Source organism: Zootoca vivipara, chromosome 7, assembly GCF_965207765.1.
Source record: "Zootoca vivipara chromosome 7, rZooViv2.hap1.1, whole genome shotgun sequence".
Classification (NCBI taxonomy): Eukaryota; Metazoa; Chordata; class Lepidosauria; order Squamata; family Lacertidae; genus Zootoca; species Zootoca vivipara.
In genome coordinates, this window is record NC_142590.1 from 33,266,993 (window position 1) to 33,281,544 (window position 14,552).

A 14,552-nucleotide genomic window follows, 5' to 3' on the forward strand; every position below is an offset into this window, starting at 1 on the left:
TGAGAGGCTGACCTGCCTAAAGCCTTGCCCAGTGAGCTGCTTTGGGCAGCACATCAATTTGTCAAAGTGTCCCTTTCAGTGTAATACAAGTGAATGTGTTGACAGCAGTTGTTTCCTTGCCTTTCTCTCTTCCCCTACTTCAAACGTTGGTCCATGTAAGAGCAGAGACCTTTCTGAGATCATTGGAACTGGCGTAGCATGGCATTTTAAAAAGCTTCATACATTTGCACCACTCCAAGAATGTATGGAGGGGAGAATTGGATCCTCTCCAGCGCTGGTTCCTTCCCAACGTCATTATTACGGCATCCACAGGATGCCTTCTTTGATCTCACTGGGATACCTGTAATGGTCTGCAAACATTATTTGCTCTCCGGTGTCTCCATGTTGCCCCAATAGTAATTTACTGACTTGGCTTTTAACTTCTTTTGAACACCCATCCTTTTCTCCCTCTCAGGAGAGGCAGGGCAATCCCAATATGCAGCCCAGAGAGCTAGACCCAAGATGTCTGCAGCAATTCTTTGCTTCCAATTGTTTCCTGGTGGGCAGAGTTATTTTGGTGTTTGACATTCGGATTCAGAGAGGGTGTGTACAGGCATATATAGAATGCTTGGATTGGGGGGACACCGGAGGAATAAAATTGGCTGCAGTGACTCATTGTGTGACTCAGTCCAGTCACTTCTTTCAACCAGTATCCCTCGGCTGCTTGAACCACCAAATGAAGATGATTGGTGCCTTAAAAGTCACAGTTTTACCACAATTTAATTATTGTTTCTTTGTTTACTGTGCACAGAAACCCGGGAACCAGGCACTAGCATTGTTGGGTCCTTCCAAATTCATCGGTTAACGAGCAAAAGATTTTCTGGCAGTGGAATAAAACCCCAGTCTTGGCAGGATGCCTTGAATAGATCTTTGTAGTGGTTTCATTTTAACTTCAAGATAATGCAGATTGATTATGATGCTGTAACTGAAACATCTTGGAGGCTGACATTGGTGCCCTTGAAGAATGCTGTGCTTTTCTTTTTGAGGGATATGTTTGTTTTGCATGCTTATGGAAATTAAGTCCTTCCACTGACTAAATATTTATGCTGTTTATTGCAACAATTGCTGTGAACAAATGAATGGCTAGTATTTAAATGTGGGAATAAGCTACTCTTGTGGAAGTGACAGATTGTGACAAGACAATCTTTTGTTTGGGGGCTTTGTGTATTTGTGATGGTTTGAGGTTTATGGGAGTGAACAGCTTCTGGTCTTGAGCCTCGTTCAAAAGTGTTTCCCCCCAACCACACTCCCACAGGAGAAATACTTTGGCGCTCACATGGACCGGCAGTAGGCAGGGCCACTTGCATTTCCCTAAGAATATTGATCAAGAGAGGGGAGGATTGATGGTGAACGTAGTGCAGAGCTGGGGAATCTGTGACCCTCCCAATGTTGTTGGACTGCAACTCCTATTGTTCCTGGCCATTGAATCATAGAATCATAGGATTGGAAAGGACCACAAGTACTGTATAACGATCATCTAGTCCAGCCATCCCCAAACTGCGGCCCTCCAGATGTTTTGGCCTACAACTTCCATGATCCCTAGCTAACAGGACCAGTGGTTGGGGAAGATGGGAACTGTAGTCCAAAACATCTGGAGAGCCGAAGTTTGGGGATGCCTGATCTAGTGCAAACCTCTGCAGTGCAGGAAACTTTTGCCCAGTGGGGGCTTGAACCCACAATGCTGAGATTCAGAGTCTGATGCTCTACCAACAGGGCTGGTTGCTGATGGGACGTGGAATCCAACAGCATCTGTAGGGTCACACATTCCATTCCCACACCTGCCTTAACTTGAGATCATCGCCTTACCCCAAGTCTTTCTCACACAAAGCCCCATACAGACATGTACACCAGTGTCAGACTTTAGAGCTTTCAAATTTCAGTGGCGCCCTGTGCAGCGCCAAAATTCATCGCCTCTTGCCTTCCATTCTAAGTCATTGTTGCGACACCCTCTCGGCTCGGTGCCTAGTATGGGTGAACAGGTTGCGGTCCCCTAAATACGCCATGACGCTCTTTTGTATTTTCCTCCGGCCACATTTACCTCTGAATCTTCTCTTCCTCACTCTCTCCTCTACCTTGATCATAGAATTGTAAAGTTGGAAGACATTGGGGATGGGGAACCCAGAGCCCTGCAGATGATGCTAGACTACAGCTCTGAAATCCCTCCCTATTGACCGTTTTGCTGAGGCCAATAACCTCTGAAGGGCCACAAGTTCCTCAAGTCTGCACAGAATATGCGTTTCATATATGGCACCTCAACTGCTAAAGCAGCATCAATATCCAATTGGTTAATCCTAAATAACTATAATTGATTGCTGCTTTAATAGCAACCTCCAAATTTCCATTGATTTTGAAGTGTTTATTGTTTGCCTTGCCTGCCAGAAAGTGTACAGAACTGGGCAACAATCAATTCCTATGTCATTATAATAACTCCTATTCCTTTCCAGGCAGAACCTGAAAACAGATACCTTTTTGTTTTAGAGTTGACTAATGCTCTTTGCCAAACAGGTGGAAGAAATCGCTTGGTATCCTCTTGGAAGTGGCTACCAGCTCTCTCAAATGCTTTTAACTAGTGAAATATGTCAATTGATTTGTGCAACTTGATAGTGATTTTAAAAGAGAGAGAGAGAGATCGATCAAAAATCTCCAAACTGTTCTCTAGTCCTGTTCTGTTGCAGCAGCAAAGCCTCCTTTCTCACAAGGCGTATGAAACAAGTGCTCTGTGTGAATAACATTGACCACCTTCCAGTAATAACACAGCTGTTGAAAGGGCTTAGTCACCCAGGCAATGCAGGCATTTCTGAAAGGGGAATGTTTGTATGCAGTAACCTGACATTTGACTAGATGGGACCTTGAATCGGAAGGGGTGGAACACAGGCGAGAGAAAGAGAGGCTCTCTCGTTCTCCAGCCAGAAGAGATCCCTGTTTGGGGCCTGGCACAAAAGGCTCATTCTGAAACAAGGAAGGCCACTCCAGTGTTTTGAAAGCAATCTTATTCCTCTCAACAAGTCAGAACTCCAGCTCTCTCCACCTCCCCATTAGCACTTCATCCCTCTGTCCCTCACTGTTTCCCTGGTTATTTCCAAACAGCTTCTGCTGTAATTCTCTCATGGACTTTGGCACAACCCAGATGCCACCTTGCCACTTCCATTAGCCGGGAATCAGCCTGGGGAACTGGCAGTGCTCCTGTGTAACTGGCAGGTGTCACATGCCTGGGGCAGGTAAACCCTCCCTTCAGCTTTTCCATTGGGACGGGAGGTGTCCCCAACACTGATGAGCCTTCACAAATGTGACCAAAACAAAAATTGGCTTTTAAGCAGCAGTGGTATTTTCCTTTTCATTGTGGCCTTGTATCCTGCACCTGGGGATGGGGATTGGGTAGGTTGATATATCAAAGGAAACTTGAGGAGTAGGGTTGCATTGATTCAGAATTGGTCTTTTAGGTGGATATGTCTCTGTGTATATATGTGCATTTGAAACTTTGCAAATAAACAACAGAGGGCAGAAGGGTGGACCTCCTTAATCCTAAGTGTGAGGGGCATTAGCTGCCTTCTCTGTTGGTTGATGGTGGGGGGGTTTTCACGGGTGAGCAACACCAGAACCATTGAAAAAGACCTTCTGCTTCATTTTTCTCCTCACCTTGTAAAGGTAACGTAAAGGGACCCCTGACCATTAGGTCCAGTCATGACCGACTCTGGGGTTGCGGCGCTCATCTCACGTTATTGGCCGAGGGAGCCGGGGTACAGCTTCCAGGTCATGTGGCCAGCATGACAAAGCCGCTTCTGGCGAACCAGAGCAGCACACGGAAACACCATTTACCCTCCCGCTGTAGCGGTACCTATTTATCTACTTGCACTTTGACGTGCTTTCGAACTGCTAGGTTGGCAGGAGCTGAGACGGAGCAACAGGAGCTCACCCCGTCGCAGGGATTCGAACCGCCGACCTCTTGATCGGCAAGCCCTGGGTTCCGTGGTTTAACCCACAGAGTTGTACCTTCTGTGAAATAAAACCTGTCCCGCTTTGGGTGCTGTTGCTTTTAGACCAGCAGTTTGGTTAGATCAACTATAAAGTCCCAATAATGTGTTCCTATTATGGGGTGTTCCCCAAGTTTGACAATGAGAGGGGATGCACACGTTTTGGGAGGGAGAACACACAGTCCCAAACAGACTTTCTACTCTGCTGCCTGGGAAGAGTTATCCCCATCTGGCTGTGTTTACCCTGCTCTTCAGGCCAAGAAGACCTCCCAGAGTGGCTTTAAAAAAAATCACAATCCTTGATTAGCAAGACTGGTGCTGTTTACAGTCTTATAATCAACAAAGGACACGACACAAAAGGAAAAAGTGAGGCAGCGAGAAAGGAACAAGGAAATGGGCAAACTTGAGCACCGTTTATTAAAGTTACAAAGTTCTTACTGTACCCAGCTTGAATGAGGTCAACCCATCTCTCTCACCTGACAAAATAGTTGAGGGGAGTGCTTCTACAATGCAGTAGCCGCAACAAACTAAGAAGAGGTTACTAAAAGTTTGACCTAGGAAAAGGACCCTTAGCAAGATAAACAGATAAAGCTTTGTTGTATTGTCTAGCATAGTACTGTACTGACTATTCTGTCAATGGTGTTCTCAATATCTCATACATTTTTTTTCTCACATCACCTGCTCTTGTTACAGGTAGGTAGCCGTGTTGGTCTGGATCGAAGTAAAATAAAAAAATTCCTTCAGTAGCACCTTAAAGACCAACTAAGTTTTTATTTTGGTATGAGCTTTCGTGTGCATGCACACTTCTTCAGATACCACCTGCTCTTGAACCTTTAACTGGAGTTGTCGTGAATAAAACTAGGGACTTTCTGCTTGCAGAACATTTGCTCTGTTATTGGGCTGTGCCACCCCCACCCTATGGTGCACAGCATTGCACCATACATGTAGCACTCAATAAGTTGGGCTGTATCTGATATCCCACCACTTCCTTGTTCAATGAGAACTGGAGAGTATTCTTGGTTCTCCACCATCCTATTGAATATGCCCCTGTTCCTCTACCATCTTCAGCAAGCAAAACACATGCAAGCATTTGCTTACGTACAGTTACAGAATATCATCATGGGTTATATATCCTTGCAAACAAGGGTGCTTTCATCTCCACTTCTGTAATTGGGCCACCCCAAAGCTACTAGTGGAAGGTGGAATTGGCCTCACTTTCCTCCATCTCCCCCTGTGCAGGACTTAAGTTTGTACAGTATATAGGTATCCTAAACCATTTACTAGCTTTAGTTATCATCCATGTACTAAATGTTAGTGCTGCCAGTCTGATACACTGTAACATGAACAGTGTCTCACGGGTCGGATGTCAACACTGCATGGTCCATGATCTGGTGGGATGCTTTTTTCCTTGAAAAATACTTTATTTGATATATTATGTCACGTGGATTCTCTTCACATGCAGCAAAATGACTGGGGAGTCTAAAGTTTTTGGCTGCTATTGCTGGCCAAGCTAAAGAAATTGTAGATGCCAGGCCACTTCTGTGCTGCATGCTTCCTTTTGTCAGGGAAAAGGAGCTGAGGAGACTTGGACATGGGTGCCTGAAGGAGTGTGATGCACCTTCAGGGAACTGCAGTCATATCTTACATGCTTTTCCTGTTTCAGACCGGTAAAGACACCGAGGGAGAGTAGCGGTTTTGGCCCTGCATGGCCAAAGCAGTCCAGAGGCCTTGGCCATGTGGCTGCCAAACAGCTCTTGGCCTTTCTCTTGATTGTGGAGATGGTGAGGTGGCAGGTATCCCCACTCAAAACTTTCCGCCTGTGCAGCTTTGAAGTTGGTAGGAAGACTGATCACTCTCTGTGGTGAGCAGAATGATTTGGGGTCCAGAAATGGCCTGGCTCTCTCCCACTTCCAAATGATGTGATTAGTATGTACTAGCTGCAAGTCCTGTCATTGTTTGGCAACTCTATTTTTAGATCTATGTGGTGTGAAATTTTTTTGAATGTGTAAAGCTAGAAAGGGAATGGGAAGTGTTTGAAACGACATCTTTACCTGCAAAGGGAGGAAAGCTTTGTGAAATGTTAGGTTGAATTCAGAGGCAAGACTTTGTATATGTATATATTTTTTAAAAACAGCGAGTGTAAGAAAATGTATCAAGGATGTTTATTAGTGTCTAGTATAAAAAGGCAATGCTGGTCTTTACTCTTGTTTCACAGGCAAGTGTAGTGCAGTTAGATGTTCCAGCATTTAAAGCTGTCATGAAGATGAATGGTTCTTCCGCGGAGGCGTTCGCTTGCCGAAGCGTTCGCTCACCAAAGGCATGCTTCTGCGCATGCGCGAAGTGCCAATAGAGCGCTTCTGCGCACATCCGACGCCACAGAACCCGGATGTAAACACTTCTGGGTCCGTGGCGTTCGTAAACGGAGGTGTTCGTAAACCGAGGTAGGCGTAAACCGAGGTTCCACTGTACACATACTGTAACAGTTTTACTTTTGAGTTGCTGAACTGAGAAGGTTTAGCAGACAAGAAGGTCCACGGTACCCACCAGCAAGCTGTTGCTGCCTCTTAAACACTCCCTACAGCCACCCTTTCTCCCTCCTCTTGAGGACTGAGACTGAAGAATGTGCCAAAGTACAGCTTCACACGTTGGTAGGAGATGAGGAGCTTCCATTTGAGGACTTTTCAGCACCATGGAGTTAAGGAAGAGCTTTTCCGGGGGGGGGGGCAGGAGCATGCTAGGCTGCTTTAAGTCTTAGTGCAGGCATCCCCAAACTTCGGCCCTCCAGATGTTTTGGACTACAATTCCCATCATCCCTGACCACTAATCCTCTCAGCTAGGGATCATGGGAGTTGTAGGCCAAAACATCTGGAGGGCCACAGTTTGGGGATGCCAGTCTTAGTGCTTCCCATTTTAGAAACGGTGCCCTGCTCTAAACCAGTGGGGTTAACTTATTTATTCGTTTGGTTCTTCTCCGCCCTTCACCAGAAGGTCTCAACGATACAGGATTAAAATCAGTTAAAAGAATTTTCCACCAGAAGAATAGAGTGGGTCCTAACACACACACACACACACACACACACACACACACACACGTACGTACGTATCGGATGTCAAAGGCCAAGTTATAGAGCTACACAGTCAAAATGCAGTCAGGTGTTGCAGTAATCTAGTTACCTGAGCAAAAACGTGGGTGGACAAATCATCTCTGCCCACAAGGAGGAGGTCTTGTTTTGTGTTGAGGATCTTTTTGCCCAAACAACAGCAAAACTTGCAGATCTACTGCCAGTACTGTCCACTTATTAAGAATTACAATAAATAAATAATAAATAATATATGCTGTATGTGTGGCCTGCATTTAGAGTTGTCCGTTATATCTTGCCATGCTAAGAGATCGGAGTAAACTACATTACTCATGTAGTGGTCTTTGACATTAATATTCTCATTTTAAATCTGGAATGTGCAGGTTGTAGATAATCTAGAAGGGTGGTTTGTTTGTTTGTTTGGTGGAGGGAGCGAACCAAAAAGCCCTGAAAAAAATATCATTGCTCCCATGCAGAAGAGAACCACCCCCAAGCACTGTATAAATAGAAGGTCTGAACCACAAAGGCCTTCCACACCCGTTCCCAGCACGCTAGATGAGCGTCCCTCCACGTAATCCCAATAAATTATAACTTTGAAAGCGGTAACAGATGTCTAGGCCGGCAGAGCTTCAAAGACGTTTCTTTCTCAACTGCCGGCTGCAAAGATGCATTTGTGAAGCATGAGGAACAATTGTCTTCTGCTTGGCACTGACTCTTGGGACTAGAAGTCTTAATCGGCTGCAGCGTCTTGCATGTCGAGTGTCTCTTGACGATATGTAACAAGGTTGAGTTTGCAGATGGATTATGTTTATGTCAAATCCAAGTGGTATTTGTGGTCTTGTATAAGAATGACAGCGAAGGTTGTAGTCGGCGGGCTGTAATTTGAGCCAGGCGCAGGTGTTCATAAACATGTGCCATCTAGGATTCCTGTAGAAATCTGAAGAATGGGGGTAGCTAGGATTGAATCTGCATTAAAGAGCCCAGAAGGAATTCCCAAGGATGTATGTTCCCTCCTGCTTTGGTGGTAGCGGGGAGGAATGAATTTTGTCCCTGCTGGCAGCTGAGAATTATGGAGTGCCAAAGTCACTTGATTGGGTTTCTAATTCTGTCACAATCAGAACACATTGACCACATCCACACCATACATTTTAAACAAATTCATTCCACTTCTAAGTCATGGCTCCCCTCCCGCCGAAATATAGATATGGGCAGTGTTCTCGAAGCTACGAACATGAGTTTGACCAAACTGCAGGAGGCAGTGGAAGACAGGAGTGCCTGGCATGCTCTGGTCCGTGGGGTCACGAAGAGTCGGACACGACTAAACAACTAAACAACAACAACAAATGGAATGTTTCTAAGAGCCTGAGGATTTCTTAACTTGGTTTGCATGACTTGGGAAGCCAAACTATTGCTTTACAGGGTCCAGCCAAGCTTGTACTGTAGATCACTTTGCAGCTCAACGGCAAGGCCAGGTTTGGCACAGCATGCCAAGCGAAACCTTGGCTTTGCTGAGTGTGACAGTGACCACAGGACCAGGGAAGGAGCACAGAGGCTGCAGACTCCTCTGGGAGCCCCACATGGTCCCAGGAAGCTTACATTGTTGTAAGAATCTAGGCCAATGTGTAGAGCTGTGAAAAAGGGCTCCATTCTAAATCGTGTACACAGCAAGTATTGGACTTTATCCCAGAGCATCATGGATCTAACAGCCCTGGATTATTTTTTCCTTTTCAAATGTGCGACAAGTAAGCTTTATGTATAATCTAATTGCCCAATGAGCAATTTTGTATGTTGCTTTGGGTTGCCTTGGGCAAGATAAAGTGACTAACACATTTTAATAATAATTTTATCCTGCAAGTCAGATGCAGCTTTCCATGCTCTACCTGCTTCTTTCTGTAACAAGTTTTTATGGCTTTGTCCTTACAGAAGAAAATGCAGAAATTATGCTTGATGTGTCCTTAGCGTACCGTGACGACATGAGCGAGGAGTGGGTAGAAATGGCACATGAAGTTGAGACCCGAAAGCTAAAATGTAAATTTGGAGCTCCAAAAGTAGGTTCCTTCTGGTTTTTGTTGGATATCGCTAAGATTTTCGGGTTTTTGTTTTTTGTTTTTTTAAAACTATTGGTCCCGAAAGACCATGTAGCTTTTGCTTTCAAAAACACTTCGGTTCTTTCCCCCCCATTTTTGCACAGGTTCTATATAACACTTGGTTATAATAAAACCTCAAATTGATTTACAAAGAAAGAATAAAACAATAAAAATATCAGTAATGAACAGTTCAAAAGAGCTATTTAAAATGTTCAAAAAACAATTTAAAGTCAGCAATAAGCTGTTCCCAGAGCCCGCCTGCACAGTATCTGATAGAGAAGATCTTCTAGAACCTGCTAGTGTAAGAGCTTTGGAAAAGCTCTTGATGTCAAGATGTGTGTTCATCGGGCTGTAAAATAGGATATTCCCTCCCTTTTGCTAAAGATAACTGCTCTCCCCATAAGATTGTGCTTTGGCTTTTCAGCACAATCTTTAGGTCTCCCATCTCAGACAAAATGGGGTTCGGAGAACATCTCTTGTAAGCACTGGGCGACTTTACTCTGTCCATAAGTTGGGAACAAGTTCTCCTGCTACGTCATGGTTTATGAAGTAAATAGCAGAACCGTTTGCAGCAAAATCAACAAAACTGTTTGCATGGTGCTTTTTTCAACCAATGCTTACAACATCCTACACTCCTTTTGGATGTGGCTTTGGACTTCCCATATATTGAATATAATGTTTTCACAGATGTTCATGATTTCCACACCCCCAAGTGGGAACAGCAAGGATATTTCCCCCATCAATAGTTGTACCAGCTGATTTTTGAACCTTTAGTTACCATTTGTGGAAGGCAAAATTATTGAGGGGAAAGTATTAGTTAAATGTATTTCTTTTACGTTTCACGCATCCTAAGCCTAAGCTAATGATGTGCGAAGATCAGGGGAGGGGTTGTGTGGTTTTTTTAAAGAAACATCTCCATCTCTCATTACCCTCCCGGGCTAAAATAATCTGCCAGTTTACAAAATGTAGGCATTTTTAAGAGCACTTGAAAAACCAATGCTGACGGTTGTCTTTTTCCCTCTCCTGGTGTTCCAATAGACTATAGAGAATGAAGGCAAGTTCTATGACTGTGAGGTGCTTCCATTCATGGAGATTGGAACTGTTTCTCACAAATTCTACCTTATCAATATCCGTCTACCTGTGAATGAAAGGGAACGCATCAATGTGGGAATTGGAGAAATCAAAGATATCAGTCTAGTGGTAAGTGTTCATTTATTGATACGATGCTGATTTCCCTTTTCCCTGTAAACTTAAAAGAAACTGTAATCGCTAGGGCAGGGGTCAGCAAACTTTTTCAGCAGGGGGCCAGTCCACTGTCCCTCAGACCTTGTGGGGGGCCGGACTGTATTTTGAAAAAAATATGAATGAATTCCTATGCCCCACAAATAACCCAGAGATGCATTTTAAATAAAAGGACACATTCTACTCATGTAAAAACATGCTGATTCCTGGACCGTAAGTGGGCCGGATTTAGAAGGCGATTGGGCCGCATACGGCCCCCGGGCCTTAGTTTGGGAACCCCTGCGCTAGGGTGTCAAAACATATATTGTACGGGATAGCATTTGGAACATGGGTAGGCAAACTAAGGTCCGCGGGCCGGATCACGCCCAATTGCCTTCTGGATCTGGCCCGTGGACGGTCCAGGAATCGCCGCGTGGATCGCCAGCGTGTGTGTTCTTTCCCTCTCCCTCCCTCTTCCTCACACGGCGGCGGCGCCTCCTCCCTCCCTCCTCCTGGCTTCTGCCCGCCCTGCCTAGAGAAGGAAGGGGGCTGGGCTTTGTTGGTGCCAGCAGCAGCAGCAGCAGCAGCAGCAGCAGCAGCAGCAGCAGCAGCAGCAGCAGCAGCGCTTGAGCAGCCACCATTTTAAGCAGCCCCTTTCCGGAGCCCTTTTGCGTGCTGCTCATTGTCCCTCCGCCGCCACCAGCCCCTGCCACTCACAAGACACAGGTAAGCAGCCACCGTGGCTTGTGGTGCTCTTGCATCATTCCCCCCCCCAAAAAAAAATATAGTCCGGCCCCCCACAAGTTCTGAGGGACAGTGGACTGGCCCCCTGATGAAAAAGTTTGCTGACCCCTGCTTTAGAAGGTGGAGACTCTTAATGAAATAAGATCATAATGGGCAACCCTGCCAACATGCCTTCCAAGTATTTTTGTGTCAGCTTTCTTTTTATTTAAAAAGTGGGTAAATCAGTCATGCCATGCTGCTCTGTTCTAGGGAATTTTGGGTAAGTTAACAGCAAAGTGAGCATGTAATACGGTAATCCTGTTTATGCACCTCCGAAATCCATGTGTAATAATTCTGCTCATGCAAGTAAAGCAAAGCAGTTTCCCCCCCCCAGACACACACCTTGCTTTTAACCTCCTGTTACCTAATTTGACTGTAAACAGATCAAGAAGCCAGAGTTGTCAACCAACAGAGTAATAGTTAATTAGTCAGCAGGCTAATGAATGAACTCTCTGGGATGTTTTGATTCTGCTTCAAGATTCTTTTTCATGTTAAAATGGGCATTCAAGAGAACTAAGCCGCAGTTTTATAGTATGAATGAAAAAAAGCACAGATGTGGCTTCCTGAATCTTGCTTTAAGAAAGAACCAGATTACCAAAAATATGAATCCTTTGCTCTCTACAAAGAGTGCATGAAGTTACAGCTTCTTCAAAACGAAGTGAAGGTGTATAATTAGGCAGTTTGTGTGGAATGCTGTCCCTGCTCAGAGCCTCCTTGTTCCCTGGGGATTTCTCCCTCTGTCATTGCTCCAGCTATTATCCTCCCCTTCCCCCACTGCATTAACTAGCTTGCCACTTGCTGTGCTAGGAATGGCTCTCTTGATTGCCAGCAATTCTGCCTGGCCACCAGCCTTTGCCTGTCACATGCCACCTGCCTCTGGGTGAAAGTGTGTGAATTCCACCTGAGAAACAACACCTCCTTTCTCCTCGAGGTCTCTGGACGACCTAAAACAGGGGGAGAAAGAGAGATTGAGAAAAATAGGTTTACCAGGACTGGATTACAACTGCGGGACTTAAATATTGGTCTCATTTTGATCCTCTTATTAGGACTATCTAATATGGAAGTTAATATCCCACCCCCAAATTGACATTTTTCATAATACAATACAAGCTAATCTAAATTGAAAGAAAGAAAGAGAAACAAAATGCAGCATCTTCTCTCAAAGGTAGATCTTGAACTCTTGTCTCACACAGAAATGGGTGGACTCTCCAAGCTCCACCTGGGAGCTTTCTTTTCTTCTCCCAGCCTCTTCCCCCACCCCACCAATATCTTCCCTTTCCTGCCTCTCACACACAGGGTCTTTCACCAGCCAGCCATTATCTTCTTGTGTGTACAATTCCCTCAGTGACCCAGAGTAGACAGACACACACACACACACACACACACACACACACACACACACACACAGAAAAGAGAAGAAAGAACAATGTTAGAATGAAAGAAGAAAACGGAGTGAGAAATTAAAACTACTTCCGATTCTTTGTCGGTTACATATAAAAAGATTATTCAAAGTATTCACTCCAGGATGAAGTTAATCTGTTTTTCCAATATTTTCATTATTACACAGCTAATTGAAGAACTTGCTTCATGCGCTCGGCTTCTTCACAGGGCTTTCTTCCCTCCCCAAATATAGTTGTTACTTGAGTTTCACGATGTTTGTTGCAAGGCGCTGTGGTTAATGTCAAATGGATCTTAATGTTGGGAAAGTGAAGAAAGGCAGCGCTTTCAATTTGCTCTCGCTTCTCCAGGGTATCCATCAGAACGGAGGCTTTACAAAGGTGTGGTTTGCAATGAAAACCTTCCTTACTCCGAGCATCTTCATCATCATGATTTGGTACTGGAGGCGGATCATGCTGATGACGCGACCACCTGTACTCCTGGAAAAGTGAGTAAAGGTAGAGAACACAGGTGTAGCCTCCTGAATCTTGCTTTAAGGAGGAATCCTATTACCAAAGCTACGAATCCTTTGGTCTCTACAAAGAGTGCATTAAGTTATAGCTTCTTTGAAAAGAAGTCAGGTGGCCAGTGTATAATTAGAGAGAGTGTGTGTGGAATGTTGTCTCTGCTCTCTGCTCAGAGCTCTGCTCCTTCCCTTTGGATTCCCCCCTCTGGCATTTCTCCTCCCCCACCCCCAGCACTACATTATTAAATTCCTTACAAATTTTTCATTGGGGTGAATGCAGCAGCAGCAGTTTCTCTGAAAGGGAGCACTGAAAGCACTGTTGCTGTTGTTTTTCCAGAGTTATCTTTGCTCTTGGGATCTCTATGACCTTCATAAATATTCCAGTAGAGTGGTTTTCTATTGGATTTGACTGGACGTGGATGTTGCTATTTGGAGACATTCGCCAAGGAATCTTCTACGCTATGCTTTTGTCCTTTTGGATCATCTTCTGTGGAGAGCATATGATGGTGGGTATAATCGTTTCTGGGCATAATACTGTTTGTTTGTTTGTTTGTGCACGTGTGTGTATTTTTTATTGGCCATGGAGAAAATATTATAAGAGGGGTTTCCTCCCCCTTTCTGTAGAATGTTGTTGTTGTTTAGTCGTTTAGTCGTGTCCGACTCTTCGTGACCCCATGGACCATAGCACGCCAGGCACTCCTGTCTTGCACTGCCTCCCGCAGTTTGGTCAAACTCATGTTCGTAGCTTCGAGAACACTGTCCAACCATCTTGTCCTCTGTCGTCCCCTTCTCCTAGTGCCCTCAATCTTTCCCAACATCAGGGTCTTTTCCAAGGATTCTTCTCTTCTCATGAGGTGGCCAAAGTATTGGAGCCTCAGCTTCACGATCTGTCCTTCCAGGGAGCACTCAGGGCTGATTTCCTTAAGAATGGATAGGTTTGATCTTCTAGCAGTCCATGGGACTCTCAAGAGTCTCCTCCAGCACCATAATTCAAAAGCATCAATTCTTCGGCGATCAGCCTTCTTTATGGTCCAGCTCTCACTTCCATATATCACTACTGGGAAAACCATAGCTTTAACTATACGGACCTTTGTCGGCAAGGTGATGTCTCTGCTTTTTAAGATGCTGTCTAGGTTTGTCATTGCTTTTCTCCCAAGAAGCAGGCGTCTTTTAATTTCGTGACTGCTGTCACCATCTGCAGTGATCAAGGAGCCCAAGAAAGTAAAATCTCTCACTGCCTCCATTTCTTCCCCTTCTATTTGCCAGGAGGTGATGGGACCAGTGGCCATGATCTTGGTTTTTTTGATGTTGAGCTTCAGACCATATTTTGCGCTCTCCTCTTTCACCCTCATTAAAAGGTTCTTTAATTCCTCCTCACTTTCTGCCATCAAGGTTGTGTCATCTGCATATCTGAGGTTGTTGATATTTCTTCCGGCAATCTTAATTCCGGCTTGGGATTCATCTAGTC

General features: G+C 44.8%; 1 protein-coding gene across 1 annotated transcript in view; it reads left to right on the forward strand.

The window, feature by feature from the left end:
- Positions 1 to 14,552, forward strand: part of WLS (Wnt ligand secretion mediator) — a 47,930-nt gene that overhangs the window by 16,970 nt on the left and 16,408 nt on the right. The window contains exons 3-6 of the mRNA XM_035123294.3: positions 9,014 to 9,138; positions 10,216 to 10,377; positions 12,930 to 13,066; positions 13,422 to 13,590. Of these exons, the coding sequence (XP_034979185.1) occupies positions 9,014 to 9,138; positions 10,216 to 10,377; positions 12,930 to 13,066; positions 13,422 to 13,590 (593 nt within the window). The remainder of the gene's footprint in view (positions 1 to 9,013; positions 9,139 to 10,215; positions 10,378 to 12,929; positions 13,067 to 13,421; positions 13,591 to 14,552) is intronic.